Source organism: Saccopteryx bilineata, chromosome 2, assembly GCF_036850765.1.
Source record: "Saccopteryx bilineata isolate mSacBil1 chromosome 2, mSacBil1_pri_phased_curated, whole genome shotgun sequence".
Classification (NCBI taxonomy): Eukaryota; Metazoa; Chordata; class Mammalia; order Chiroptera; family Emballonuridae; genus Saccopteryx; species Saccopteryx bilineata.
In genome coordinates, this window is record NC_089491.1 from 20,598,247 (window position 1) to 20,613,660 (window position 15,414).

The 15,414-nt window shown below is 55.0% G+C and overlaps 1 protein-coding gene across 6 annotated transcripts in view; it reads right to left on the reverse strand.

The window, feature by feature from the left end:
• Positions 1-15,414, reverse strand: part of COL27A1 (collagen type XXVII alpha 1 chain) — a 137,211-nt gene that overhangs the window by 67,110 nt on the left and 54,687 nt on the right. For all 6 annotated transcript variants that reach the window (XM_066256419.1, XM_066256422.1, XM_066256420.1 and 3 more), the window contains 4 exons: positions 13,297-13,350; positions 11,046-11,090; positions 3,013-3,066; positions 2,309-2,353 (listed from right to left, as the gene is read on the reverse strand). In XM_066256419.1, the coding sequence (XP_066112516.1) occupies positions 2,309-2,353; positions 3,013-3,066; positions 11,046-11,090; positions 13,297-13,350 (198 nt within the window). The remainder of the gene's footprint in view (positions 1-2,308; positions 2,354-3,012; positions 3,067-11,045; positions 11,091-13,296; positions 13,351-15,414) is intronic.

The following is a 15,414-nucleotide window of genomic DNA, read 5'->3' on the forward strand; positions in this document are numbered from 1 at the left end:
ACACAGACCAGGCTGGGTCATGGAAAATCTAATATTCCAGGCAGGATGACCTCGGAACATGAAGTGATGGCTCCACCATCCCGGGAAGGGCCAGGATCAGGAGTGGGAGGATGAGGGGCTGATCATAATTCCACTGCTCCCAAGATTAAGTCCCCTCCCCAGCCAAAGGGGCATAAAAGAGACTTTTTTCTTCTTTTCTTCTTTTTTTTCCCCAACCCTAAGGACTTATTTGATTTTCTTAAACACATAGGCAGAAAAGTAATTTCTTCCTCCTCCCCCCACCCTAGAGAGTTCACATCTCTAAATGTCCCAGGCACCAGCAGTCAGCAGGCCAGCGGAAGTCTATGTAACACATTTATTTCCATGTTCCTGAAGAAAGACTGAGCTGGAGGCCAGCTCCGCATAAGAGCCTATAAAAAGCTCACTGCCTGCCTTCCCATTTCCCCCACGTCTTTTCTCCCTCATCCATAATGTCCCCATTTCCAGAGTGCTGATGTCTCCAACCTCGGGTAAACAGGTAACTGTGGGAAGCCCCACCTCCAATAAAAAGCTCCTCCAGCCCTGGCCAGTTGGCTCAGTGGTAGAGCATCAGCCTGGCATGTGGATGTCTCAGGCTCAATTCCTGGTCAGGGCACACAGGAGAAGCAACTATCTACTCCCCCCCCCCCCCCCCGCAGGCATGGCTCGATTGGTTTGAGTGGACCTCGGACACTGAGGATGGCTGGCCTTCATCTCAGGCACTAAAAAAATAAATGGCTTGGTTGCCGAGCAACTAAGCTTCCACCCCAGATGGACCGAGCATCACCCCCTAGTGGCCTTGCCGGGTGGATCCTGGTTGGGGTGCATGTGGGAGTCTGTCTCTCTGCCTCTCCTCCTCTCACTAAAATTAAAAAAAACAAAGCCCCTCCCCCTCAAGTGGGAGGGTCCTGAAGGTGGGGTTAGCAGCCAGCAGGGCAGCGCCAGAGGGTGGGGCTGGGGGGACTGTGGCTGGAGTCCCGGGCATGACGGTGAGAAGCAGAAAGAGATGAAGAACTGGGGTTAGCATCACACCCCGGGCGACCTACAGGTGGCGGGCAGAGAGCTCGTAAGACAGTCTGGGTGTGCCCATTACAGCCAGCAGTTCCAGTTTTCTGAGTCCAGGGGCCCAATAGATCCCGTGTCCTTTCATAAATCTCCTCTCTTTGGGCCTGCTCCCCTCGCTGTGAACTGCAGGCACTGGAGGAGGTGGCCGCTGAGGACCACGTCAGCTGTGCCCTTCCGACCTGTCATGCTCCTGGTTGAGGTGTCTGGAGGCAGGTGTCTGGGTTTGAATCCTGACACTACTTACCAGCTATATGGCCTCAGCAAGTGTCCTATCTCACAGGGGGCTGGAGGATGGGTGGGTTTATCCCCACAGAGAACCAAGGCGATGCCTGGCACTGGTACCCAGTCCTGTTTCTCGGGTTGAGGAGGAGCAGCCATCTGAAGACAGGTAGAGAGGAGCCTGGCCCCTCTCCTCCACTCAGGCTTGTAGAAACTTGCACGCGGCCCGAACGCCCTCCCACACTCCCTTTGGAGTGCCAAGTTTGTCAAGGGACTGTGGGTGGAGGGCAGGAAGATGGCCACAGGACAGAGCACAAATGGCCCCCATGTCCCTGTCACTCAGGTGCTGCATGGCTCAGGCCAGGTACTGCCCATTTGGGCCCTGAGGACCCACCAACCCACTTCCAGCTGTGCTTTGGCACAGGGTAAGACAGAGTTCAGCCACGGGGCTGTGCAAAGGACACAGGGCAAGGGTGGCTTTTCCATGGCATCTGGGAGGGAAGCCACACAGGGGCTCAGGGGCCTGTCCTGGCTCTTCTGCTGCATTTTCAGACCATGCACTCTCCAGGATGGGTTCCCAGCTCCAATCGGAGAGTTTATATGCATTTTTCCTCCTGTGCCGGGGGAGGTCTCTGGACCCCACATCATACCTGCCCTGGGGCCCAGCATCTCAGCAACACTCCCCCACCCCGCCCCCTACCCCCACCTCTCTGTTTGTCCTCAGCTTTGCTCTCTGAATTCCAACACCCGCCTTGCTCCGCTTCCCACCCAGGCCTCAACAGTCCTCCGTGAGCTATCTGCCAAGGTCTGCATGCCCCCAGAACCACCCATCTGGGCCCCACCCAGAGTTACAAGGGAGAAGCTGGGGAGCACAGATTTAGGGGGGGCAGAGGGGAGGCAGGAGGAATGCAGGGGAGTGGACCTGGCGAGAAGTCAGCAGCAGCGCCGAGGTGGAGGGGGTCGCATGCAGATAAAACACAGTGCAATAAGGGAGTATTCAGATCACCTTATCACCTTTCAGTCCGGGCTCCCCCACGTTTCCCATCAGTCCCTGCAAGACAAGGGCAGGGGTCTGGCTGTGAGGGCGGCTCACACCCACCGACTCGCTCTGAGCCCCGCGCGCTCCGTTTTCTCCTCTGGAAAAGGGGCGACGACCCCAGCTCCTCCAGCAATGGTGTGGACTGAAGGAGCTTGGGAAGGGGTGGATGACTCACGAACCCCAGCCTTGGAGAAATCCAGGGGGTAGGGGTGCTGATGGGAAGAGATGGCCTTAATGAGCAGCGTCACATGCATGTTGGCAAACGAGTCATCCCTGGAACATAGGCTTAGTGGTTTTGGCCCATCTTTCTCCTGTGTGTTCACCCCCCTCAGGGATGTATGGAGCTTGCCATTATAGTTTCTACACCCTGGTGATGTCCCCACTGGACTTGCAGCGTCCTGAGGTCTGGAACCACATCAGACTCACGCTCAGCTCGAGGACTGCTGTCCAATAGAGACGTCCGGCATCAATGACATACACACAACCGGCTCTCAGGCCTGCAAAGGACCGAGCTCCTGACCTGCCTGCTTCGACCCCAGCGCCCCTCTGAGCATCCCCCACCCGCGTTCCCCACCCCAACATCATGTCGGGGCACCCTTCCTTCTGGGCTAAAATGGGGTAGGGGGTGCCCGGCTGGGACGAAGCCCACAATTGGGGATGGCCCTGTTTACCTTCATGCCCTTAGGTCCCGGGTAGCCAATCGGACCCAAAGCTCCCATGTCGCCCTGGGAACAGAAAGAGAACAGGATGCTGTGAGAGGTGGCCCACCGGAGGCCTGCCTGGCTTCCCAAGGCCCCTGGGGCTGGGTTTCTGAGGACGCAACCCACTGGATAGCTCTTGGAATTCAGAACGTTCTGCAGTGTGTCCACGTGCCCTGAAGAGCTGGGGTAAAGATGACACACACAGGTCCTTTCCTCAGGTCATTTCTTGATTGCTGCCCCTCCCCCACCACTTCTTCCCATCGCATATTCGGTATCAGGTCTTTCTCTCCCCTATCAGATTCTCTACGTCCCTTCCTAGCTAAGGGACGCAGGGCATTTCCTCTGACTTCTTTGGACCTCAAGCTATTTAAATATTTATAAAATAGGGACAGTGATCCTGCTCCCTGCGCGAGCAGCTACGTAAGGGTTAAATAAGCAAACAGGGGCTTTGACTCCTCTAGCTTAGGGAGCGGGAGGCACTGTCTGCTCCCGGAAGCTCCCTGGGCAATCTCCTTGGGCGGGCAGCAAGGACCGAGTGGAGTAGGGCTGTCAATCACGTAGTTCCTCCAACCCCAGAGTTGGGAGACAGGCCCGGTAGAACCATAAGATCCTGGACCACAGATTGGAGGCCCAGTTTCAGATCAGATGAGACCGTCCCAGACAGGAACGACAGTTCCTGGACCCTGCAGAGCTGGGAGGCACTCTCTTGGCCTAAGTCCGAGCCAGACCACCTGGTCCCCTCCTCCTCCGCTGCTCACTCCCTGACCTGGGGGAGGGGAGAGGGCCAACCTTTCAGTGGTCCAGCTTCCTCATCTAACCCATGGGGACACGCGCCTCCCTGCAGTTGTGCTGAAGAGTCATGGACTTACATGGCTGGTGGCATTTTTGGTTGTCACAAAAGAAGAGGTGGCATCTAGTGGATAAAGGCCAGGGATGCTGCCAAATACTGTACAGCATACAGGCCAGCCTTCCACAACAAAGGACTGCCTGGCTCCAAGCGTCAGCGGTGCCGAGCTGGGAAACCGTGGTTTACAGAGTGAAGTGACAGTGTTTTGTCTTAACAGGCCCGCCCTCTTTCTCTCTGGTCTCCTCATTTCCCGTCCACCTCTATCACTACTGCCCCCCGCCGTAGCCATCGTATTAAACCCACGCCAAAGGAGCCCCTGAAAATACTGTCTTCTCTCCCTTCCCCAGCCTCTGTGACAGATCTAAATGTCTGGCTGCTCTGTGAGTCAATGTGTGTGACCTCTCTGGGCCTCAGTTTCCTACATCCCTGGGTCGGGCACCACGGAGGTCCCTGGGTCGGGCACCACGGAGACCCCGGGCAAGTGTTCTGAAGTGCTGGAGGAACAGAGGCGGCCCTCGGTAGCCAGGCTCGAGTGTAGGTTCCTTTCAGAGCTGCCTGGAGACGTCTCGGAGGGAGGCCGGGCAGAGAATGAAAAATCACATTCCTGCCCGGCTCCTGCAGAAGGCCCAGGGGCCTGTGCGGTGGAATGCCCCGAGGGGGGAAGGGGAAGGTGCAGAGCTCACAGCCAGGCTCAGCCTGGCAGAGAGGATGATGATTCTCCCACCCCCCACCCCATCCCAAATGACAGATCAGGTGAGGTAGATGCTAGAGTCTGGCTGTGTGATCTTCAGCAAAGCACCTTCCCTCTCTGATTGGGTCCTACCTGAATGGGTCACAACAAACCTTTGCTAAGAAATTCTGCTTTCAGTTCCCATCTAGAAATTTCGATGAGAAAGCGAGATCTCGGTTTAACAGGTGCTAACAGTAGCGCAAACAACCCCGGGGGCTAGGTCCCGTGCTAAGCATCGTACAAGCCTCAACTCAATCATTCCTCACTCCAGCCCTTAAAGATCCGGTCTACTACCGTCCCCATTTTACAGATGAGGAAACTGAGGCCCTGAGCGGTTAGGACTTAACCAAGTCAGAGCCAGAGCAGAGCTGGGATTGCCGCCAGGCAGTCTGTCTCCAGAGCTTCTGGGCAATTCCAAAGTACACTAGCCCCTTCAGAGAACTGTACTGCAGCAGGCCACCCTGGCCACTTCTCACCCTCTTTTCCCGGATGAAGGGAGGGAGGGGAGGCCCACCCCGAGTTCCTCGTGGTGCGCAAATAAACAGAGAGGGCTCTGCTGGCACCCTGGCTCCGACTCGGCACAGGCCCAGTGGCAGCTGCAGGAACACAGGCCCCTTCTTCCCCACTCCAGGCTGAAGGTGGCTGGCCTGGGGACTGGATTCAACACAGGCCCGAGTGGCGCCCGTGTGGGGCCACGGGGAAGCCACAGCGGCACCGCACGCTCCCCGCCTCCGCACGGCCCTCCAAAGGGGCCTGTGTGTGGTGGGTGGGGCAGGGCCCAGGGCGGGCATCACCCCTCGGGGGAAAGGAATCATGGAAAACGGACTCTGGCTGCAGGACATGGGAGAAGCGGCGCTTATTTGGGGCGGGTCTTCCTCATGTCAACAGGACCCCCACGCTGGGATATCTGCGCATTTGAGAAGGAACAGAAAACAACTCTAGTCTACCCCCCCCCCCTCCGCCATCCCCAGCACAGCCCAAACAACACCAGCCTGCTCTGCGCTAGACACCCTCACGGGCAGCTTGGCCGAGTGACACACAGAATCTCGTGTCCCACAAGAAAGAACAATGAGTAATACCCTTAATTTGAATGCTGTTTCCACTTTTGCCTGAGCTCCCAGACACGGCTCTACATGCTTTGCCCTCATCTCGCTGGCTCCCACCAAGGACACAGCCAGCCACATCTGCAACCACTTACAGAGCTCCTACTGTGTGCCAGACACCACACTCGACACTTCACGTCTTATCAGATCCTCTTTAGCAAGAGCGTCCACGGTGCCAGCAGCCCTGTGTGTGCGGCCGCGGCGCTCGCCCACTGTGCCCGGGAACCCCACGAGGTCCCGTTCCACTTCACGGGTGAGAAAACCGAGGCTCGGAGAAAGGGGTAGCAACTTGCCCGAGACAAAGCACAGAGCAGGGGGCGGAGGCAGGACCAGCATCCAGGACACTGGCCCTGGATTGGCTCTGTTTTACTCCAATAAAGGACCAAAGGATGCCTTTCCTCGTTGCTGTAACTCATGAGTGACAGAGCCTGAGGACAGGCTTCGGGTACAGAAATAGGCAAGAGTTCTGCTCCCCCAAAGTACGCCATGGAGTTTGCCAGCAATCCCTGACGGAAAACCCGGGGTGCTTCCGGTGCCCACCCTTCACGGCAGAGGGGCTGCCCGGGCCTCCCTCCCTCACACGTCTCAGCTTCCTGCCCTGCCGTTTCTCTCTAGCTGTGACATTCTCGGCCACTGTTTCTTCTACCCGTGTGCTCACATTGTTAGCACCTACTTGTCCTTCTGGGTGACCAGTCTCCACAGGCCAGCTCAGGCCCCGGCTGTCGGGTCTCGGAACCTGACATGACTTTCACCTCTAGCCCATTCCATGCTGATGACCGTTTGTGTGTGTGTCTATGTGGCCACTGCCTCCCTCTGCCCCAAAGAAGCCACTAAAAGTAACCTAATGAATAGGTGAAAAGAAACCACCTGCAAACTCTTATTTACAAACCCTCTGGGGGAAAATCCTGCCACAGTGTTCCCTGGAACTGCCTTTGAAGGTGACAAGGCCTCTTTCTTGGGCCCCCAGCTTGGGAACAGGAACCTGGGGACTGTGGCCAGTCCTGGCTTCTGTGTGACCTTAGTACCATCTCTCACACAGAGCAGCCCCTGGCACTGCCAGCCCATGTTCTCACGCCTCTGCTGTCTCCCTCCATTCAGCACAGGGTGTAACAGAGAAGAGCACGAGCTGAGCTGTGCGCAAGGCCCAGGTCCAGCTTATCGGCTGTGTGACCTTTGGCAGGTGTTCCAGCCTCTCTGATCCTCGGTTTCCTTAACTGTGCAATCGTGATCCCACTCCCCACCCTCAGAGACTGGCTGTGGTAATTAAATACTTAGCACGGGCTTTGGCAAATATCAGTTAGTGGGGTCCTGACCTCACTTTCGAGACAAGGAGATAAAGCCAGATGATCGGTGAGTGGCACAATATGGTGGACTTGTCCCAGTATGTGGGCATACTGGGTTTTGGCCAGATCACATATTCTTTGGGTCTCATTAAACGGAGGAGCCAAAATTCCTTCTGTGTCACTCAGAATAAAGAGGACAGACATCCCCTTTGTTGAGCAGATTCTGGAATCAGGCACACTTTTCTTGTGGGCTAGCCAAAGGGTTTCACTTACTCAAAGGAGGCTGTTTGGAGGCAGGCTCACCTCAGAGGCTGCAGGGGGCCACACAGGCCTGGGCTGAAAGTCCCTAGTGGGTGACCTTGGGCCCCAGCCCCCCACTGGGATGGCCAGGCTGCTGCAGCCCGCCTCCACGGTCCCGAGGCTCCCGCAGCCTAACGTATGGCAAGCACACACCGCGCAGACAGACACTCTGTAAATGTTCGTCTGTTCTCTCCCGCCTTGCCTCCCGGCTGCAGGGCCCAGGGGACACGGGAAGTTTCGGGCTTCAGTCTGCATGCAAATTGCTTCAGCTGACTAGACAGAAGGCACTGAATAAATTTGAATCTCCATTAAAAAGATTGTCAATACATAGAATTCCCATTTGCTCAGCTAAAAACCCACATCCTCTGGGAAACTGAAGGTGACTCACAGCCCATCTCCTCCTTTAACTCCTGGTTAGAAAATTCCTTTGTTTCCCACTGTTTGGGGAGGCAACTCCCCCCCCACACACATACACATACACACACACCCCAGACACGGAAGTCACTGTTCCTGGGAAGGAACAGTAGGTGCCTTGGGGTGGAGAGGGCTCTGCCTGGGGGGGGGGGGGAAGCAGTGACATGGTGGTCTCAGGTCCAGCCCTGTGACTCCCAAGGCACAAGGAGAAAGACACTGTCACCTTGGCAGCAAAGCGGACTTCAAAACAGTGTGAAGAGAGGCTGAACGTAGCAGGAGAAAGACCCAGGGCAAGAGGAAGACACGAGGAGAAACTCCTCAACTCTTTGGAAAGGGACATCACGATGCGGGGCATCATCCGAGACATGCTGGGATGCCCAGGCCTCACCTCCAGCCAAGACCCCTGAGAGGGGAGCAGGAAGAGGCGTGCCGTGGATCAGGGGTTGGGAGACACAGCCTTCAAACTGGCCTCTGGCCTCTCCTGCCTTGTGTGTGGACCTTGACTAAGGGCCTCAGTTTTCCTATCTGTCAAATGGGATTCGCCTAAGAAATATGGCAGATAGGGTTGCCAGATTGAGCAAATAAAAATAGAGACTGCCCAGTTAAATTGGAATGTCAGATAAACAGTGAGTGATGTTTTAGTATAAATGTGGTCTAACTATTGCAGCCAGCACTCCAGTGTCACCAGGCATCCCGTATTTTATCTGGCAACATTGACTGTGGAGAGAAAGGGGGCACAGGTGGGCCCGAGCCTTGTAAAGAGTCAGGAGGGCCCTGGACTATGACGGACGGCAGAGCCTCCGTCCCCAGAATCTGCAATTATTCACCAAGCATATCCTTGCCCCCCTCAGGAGCCAACGCAGTGGACGCTGGGACGATGGTGAATAGAAATATGTGCCCAGGACGACAGCCAGGATGTATAAACATCCCTTCAGAAAAGCGTTCGGGGCTGGGATCATAGAGCCCGAGGCAGGCGCCATGGCAACGACAGACAACGACCACCTCAACTTCTCCAGCAGCCTCGCCCAGGGCAGGATGGTGACTTAGGCTCAAGACACGGGCAACTTTGCACAATGAGAGCTCTATGAACATGGACTGGGCCCCCACAGAGGGGAGCGTCAGACACCAGGGTGTTCACGTTGGAGGTGAGTGACCATATGACCACGATGCTCCGGTACAGACCTCAGACCTCTGCTGAGCTGAGAAAGGGTTGGACCAGGACACTCGGAAAGTCCCCATGAAGTCAGGTACTCTGGCTCTCAGGGCACAGATTCCTTTTTTCCAAAGCATCGAGGTCAGTGGCTTGTGTGACAAACAAGGTGTTCAGCAAAGGACATCAGGGATGACAAATGTGTGACTCATGTGTTGACATGTCCTCATCCCAGGCCAAGGCAGGCAGTATTAATCAATCGCAGCATCCTCTCCCACTAAGTGCCAATGTGACTTTTAAATCGCTTTCAATGCAGCAATCTAGACAGCTGTTACCAGGCACAAGATATAATATATCATGTATGTGTGTATAATCATCATTATCATCATCAACTATCAATATTATAACTAGTACTTCTTGAGTGCCTATGTACTAGGTTCTTTATATATACTAGTTTCTTTAAATCCTTGCAACCATCCTCTAAGTTAGGTATTAATATTATTCCTAGTTTATAGATGAAGAAATTAAAGCATTGGGAGGTGAAGAAATTTACTCAGAATTGCAATTAAGTAAATGGTAGAGCTAAGATTTGAACCTAAAGCTATCCAGTTCCTTCTTAGCCATAGGACTAGACTGATGTGCGGATCTACGATCCTAGCAAAAGTGGGCCTACGATCCCATCTTACAGATGACCCCAGGTCCAAGAAAGCAAGACTAGCCTGACCAGGCAGTGGCACAGTGGATAAAGCATTGGACTGGGATGCAGAGAACCCAGGTTCAAAACCTCAAGGTCGCCAGCTTGAGCCTGAGGTCGCTGGCTTGAGCAAGGGGTCACTCACTCTGCTGGAGCCCCCTGGTCAAGGCACATATGAGAAAGCGATCAATGAACAACTAAGGTGCCACAATGAAGAACTGATGCTTCTCATCTCTCTCCCTTCCTGTCTGTCCCTATCTGTCCCTCTCTCTCTCTGTCACAAAATAACAGGAAGCAAGACTACAGAGCCAGCAGGAGGGGAGGCCAGGATTTGGACATTGGTTGATCTGACCCTCCACCTCCACCCTGACCACCTGACCAGGAACACCTTGCCACTGGGGGCCTGCTGTACCCCCTTCCTGAGACCAGCCTCCACAGAACAACGGGGCTCCACAACCCCCCCTCCTCCCCGAGGCCTTCTCCAGCCTCCCTTTGAACAAAATTTCTCAGCAGTTGCTGGAGTGGCCAAAGCACTAGGGAATAGTCTGCTTGTGACCCCTATGCCCCATTCCCAGACTCAGACCCCATGAGGAACGAGCCAGAAGACAGAACAGAGAAGACATTAAACCTTGAGGATGTTCTAGAGCCATTTCCCAGACTCAGGCTTCTCACTGGGCCTTGGGGCCAGGTCCAAGGTCAAGGCCCACTCTCGGAAGGCCTGGAGAGGGCCCTCGTTCTTTCTAATAGACCCACTCACTCCACAAGACCTACCCCAACCTGGATGGGGTCAGAGGTCAGATTGCCTCCCATCTCCCTGGGTACAGGCCTCTCTGTGTCCTGGGCCCATTAGGAGGCAAGTACTGTAATTAATATAACAATATTTCCCAGTAATTGCACATTTAGTGAGAGTAGAGTCCATGCCAAGGACTATACATATGATGCCTCATTTAATCCTCACAACCACCCCACAAGGATTCTACTATCACCTCCATTTTAAAGATGAAGAACTATAAAGCTCAGACAGGGTAAGCAACTTGGCCCAGGGCACACAGCCAGGTTGTGGCAGAGGTGTGACATGTTGAACTCAAGTGGTCTGGCTCCGAAGTCAGTAGTCTGACGAATAGGATGGAGAAGACTGGCCACGTGGCCCGGAGCCTCTGCTGCACTTCGCTCTGGCCCTGAAGCCCCGCCCCTGTCAAGTGGGCGTGCTATCCTGTCTGTGCCTCCTGCAGAGCGATGGCCGGTAGCAGATGTGAGACTACACTGGCAATGTCAGTTCCAAGCGCCCGTGCCCATTTAACCAGTGAAGAAAGGGACTCAGAGAAGGTAGGTAGTGTGCCTGAGGCCACACAGGAGGGCCTTCCTCCCTAGGCCCCCTGCCCAGGCTGGTCTGTCTTTCCATACCAGCTCCAGCAGGACTGTTGCTTGTTCCCCACACCCTGCCTCCTGGGCCTCCCCCTCCCTAGACATCTGGGTACTTACGATGAGGCCGGGGACTCCTGGAGGCCCTGGCAGGCCCAGTTCTCCCTGCAAATACAGAGAGAGACCCGGGTGGTTAGCTGTCCTTCTGTCTCGGGGCCACCCTCTCCACACCATCCTGCATGTGTGTGCCTGGTCAAGTCCTCCAAGCTGACCGTTCCTTGTTCCCGACCAGTGACTCTCCTGAGCTTGGCCTAAGATTTGGACAAAACCTTTGACCCCTCTGCCATCAGCTTCCCGCATCTATAAAATGGGAGATTGGACTGCCAAAACTGGTACCTTCCCATTGTGAATGTGAAGGAATGGGCAGAATCCTGACCGTGAAAATAAGGATGTGCGGGGGGCTTGACCCAGCTCTTATTTTGCCCTCACTCTGTAGATGGCAAAACTGAGGCTTGAGAGATAAGTGATTTGCCCAAGGGCAAGGGCAAGAATATACCACAGTGGTGACGGCTCCAAGCTGAGACCCTCCGGGCTAGCCAGCCTTCCCCCTCTCTCAGCCAGGCTCACAGGTGCCTGCCTCCCAAGGTCTCCAGGATGCTGGGAGAGCTCTGGCCTGGGAGTCAGGACATGCGGCTGGTACAGCACTGGGCAAGTTCCTCTTTCCTCGGCCCTATAAACGGGCCTTTAATTGCTTACTCCAAGATAGACGGTGGCAGGGTTTGGGTCAAGTTCAAAATGGAAAGATGCAAATAAAAACAGGGAGGCTCTAGAAATGGTGATTATCAATGAGAATTGCCCACATCATCCACGGGGTTTGTCTGCCATCATCTGTGCCATCCCAGGGCTGCTCAGACAAAGGGGTCATTACTCTAGCCACCAAGAAGATGAGGAGCTGAGAAGCAGCTTTGGCTTTAAAATGAGGGGACCGAAGCCCAGGGAAGGGAAGCGACTTGACCAAGGCCACGCGACAACTGTGTGGTGGAGCTGGGACCACATCTCTGGTCCTCTTCCTGCTCCTCTAGGCCATGAGTATGAAGACACCCCTGCCCCTCCCCAGGGGGCCTTCCAGAGCGACATCGTGTAGTATAATGGTTAGTCCGATGGCGGGTACACGGAAGGGAAGGCTCTGGTGTCTCGCCTCTACGCCTTTGCTGGTATTCCTTCCTCCCCCTGCAATGTCTCGATTTCATCAACCTCATCCTACTGTCACCTTCCCCAAGGGACTTTCCTACCCCTTTCTCTCCTCCATTGCACCTGGGACCTCCCTGACCCCACCCATCCACTCCTTTTCCTCGTGTGGTGACTGAGGGGACAGCCATGAGCGCTTCAGGGGCAGGAGCTATGCCTTGTTATTATACCCTACTCTTTATAATGGCTCCATCCAGGGAATGCCAGCCATGGGCCAAAGCCCTTCCCCCTCTCACATTTCCCACAGCAGCCCTCTGGGGCTGGCATTCCGATCTCCCTGATTTACAGAGAATGATACTGAGATCCAGAGAGGTGAAATCATTTGTCCAAATGCCACATCTAGCAAGTGAAACGGCAGGATTCAAATCCAGGGCCACCTGGGTCTGAGGCCAGGGTTTCAGCCCCCAGGGGAGCCCAAGAGTCAGCCCCAGGGAACATCTGTGGAACATAATCAGGTGCTGAGGACAGATCCAGCGGCCACCTCTGCGGGACACACAGCTGGCGCAGCCCCAACGAGAGTTGGGGGGGGGCTCACGGCAGGTGTTCCGAGAAGCTGTGGATACCATCTGCACCCCCAGGCTTCCTCTCCCGCCAAGCTGAAGCCACGGCTGGGGAGGGAAGGCGGGCTCGGCTCCTTGGGGCAAGCTGACCTGGCTCCTCAGCGGGCCTCTGATTATTTACAAACTCTGTAAACATGCCTGAGCTGGAGATTTCTTCAGAACTCGGCTCTCCTCTCCACGCAGGGCCTGCAGACTGTCTGCTCCCCAGGCCGCTGCTGTCTCCTACACATACCTAGTCCTTTGTAAAGATGGAGCCCCGGCTTCCCCAGTGGGGAGTGACCCATGAACCTTCCTAGTCCTTGAAGATGGGACACAGCCTGGGGCTTCGGGACCAAAGGCTCGGGGCTGGGGGCTCTCCTGGGGTTGGGGGGTCACAGGGCATCCACAGTGGACAGGAGCCTGGGGTTCAACAAAGTCATGCAATTTGTCCAGGAGTACCCAGCTAGTCAGTGGCAGGGCTGGGATTTGACCCTGTCTGTCTGACCCCGAAGTCTGGGTTCCTAAAACCTGCTGTGCGTTCCTTCTGAGTGGCTTTCCTGTTCCCAAAGACTTAAAATACTTACGGGGTTTCCATCCAGTCCTGGTGGGCCTCTTTCCCCAAAGTCTCCAGGAAACCCCTGAGGGCACAAGGGAGAACAAACGTCCACGGATTAGTGTTGACACCCACAGGTGGCTTTGACCCAGACCCCCTGGGGGGACACAAGGACATGTCCACGCTGTCTCATTCTCTGGTTCTGGGCCCCGGGCATGCTGTGGGGTTCTGGATTACCCCGGACCCTCAACAAACACCCCACCTAAAGAATTTCTCTGGGTGGGGCCCACGGACAGTGAACCCTCTTATTATGTCCTCAGAGTCTCCAGAAAGAAACCGGTACCTGGCTACCTCGCATTGAAACGCCCACCTAATCTGAGACCTGATCCCGACAGAGTGGGGGGTCAGGAGTCAGGGTCTAGACATGGAGATAGACACTGACTTGCTGAGAGTTATAAATCCCTTTCCCCTGAGGGGCCTCAGTTTACCCAGCATTCAAAATAGGGAAGGTCTGTGTGGCATTTTCTAGCTCAGACCTTCTATGATTGTGGCATGCCTTCAAAAGCCACCCTGTGGAATCATCCCTATTTTATATATCAAGAAAGAAAGACTCAGAAAGGGTAAGCGTCAAGGTCATACAAGGTCAGAGCGGTGGTGAAAATCATCACTGTAGTTGCCACCCACAGGTGAGTATCAGCAGCTCAGAGGTCAGGTTGCCCCGTCCAGCCCAGGCGGGTCTGGCCTCTCGCCCCCTCCCTGACCCTTCTCCATGCTCTCTGGGGAGACCGGCAGCTGGAAAAACATCAGTGGTGAGGGCGGGGACGCTCCTGGGGTGGCAGGGGAACAACTCCATCCATTCTACTTCAAAGGGGAAGAAAGGGCTTGAGAGCAGAATCCTGGAAACCTGTTCTCTCTCCTCGAATTAGAATCATTGTTTTCCTCACCAAGTAGATGCCTGAGCTCTTCAAACAGGAACGATTCATCATGGAGGATTGTTTGTTTCTGGTTTTTAAGGCTACCGGGCACCCAGTGAGTAGATTAAATCGAAAATAAACCCCAAACCAGTTACGAAGTCTATACTGGCTGAGCAGAGACCTTGAAATGAGTGCGCATCCAGGCCTGTGTCTTTCCCTGCGAGCCACCCTACTCCCTCAAGTCCCTCCTCTGTCAGGAAGCCCTCTCGGATCAGAAGGGCAGGGGTTGACATTGACCCTAGAGGAGGTGTGGCTTCATTCAGACACCCAAGGGAGGAAATGAGGACATAATAAAGAGATTTAGACCAAGCCAGTTACTTGGCACACAAAACTTCACTTGCCTTGGACATCCGGCCTTGAGGGGAAGGTTATCAGTCCCATTTAACAGATGGGTAAACTGTGAGCCAAGAGGAAATGTTCCTTGGCCAAGGCCGAAAGCCAGTGTGTGGCAGAGCTGAGCCCAGGCCACACCTCTCTGGACTCAGCCATGTTCTTCTGAGCTGTGCACGGACAAATCCTGGCTTGCTCGAAGATGTGCCCAGTGGGTTTCAGAGAGTGAAAGAGGTGTGTCAGTGTGTGTGTATGTGTGTGTGTGTGTGTGTGTGTGTGTACATGCATGTGCATGTGTGAGTGCATGTGCATGTGTGTGGGCAGGTACAGGCCCACCTGCAGTTCAGGTCTTAGTGGGGATACATCTGACCCCATCTAAGATTCTTCTTCCCACCTTCTTGCAGTCTCCCTTGGCAAATTCCAGCCCCATCCCTATCCAGCCCCTCTTTGTCATAAGGTAGAGCCCTCTAACCTCCAGGGACAGCATATATCAGCCTGGGTGGGCTGTGATCAGGGGGGCCTTCGTAAGGTATTAGGTTCCTGCCTTCACCTTTGGAGGTTGGGGCGGGGGCCTGACAGGAGAGGAAGACAATTCCTCAGGGGTGAAGGGGGCTGGACGTTCAGTGGACTCCACGTGGCCCACCAGAGGTAGGACTCGGGAAGCCCATGCTTTGTTCTCCAAGTTCAGCCCGAAACTCACCCCCTGGCTTGCCTCCAGGCTGGCTGTGTAACCATGACAGACCCTCCCCTGACCCTCTGTCATGCTCAGGCTGGGGTGTGTGATCCCTAGACAAGGCCTGGGAGGAAGGAGCCCGGAGCAAGATGCAGAACTTGACAGCACTCCC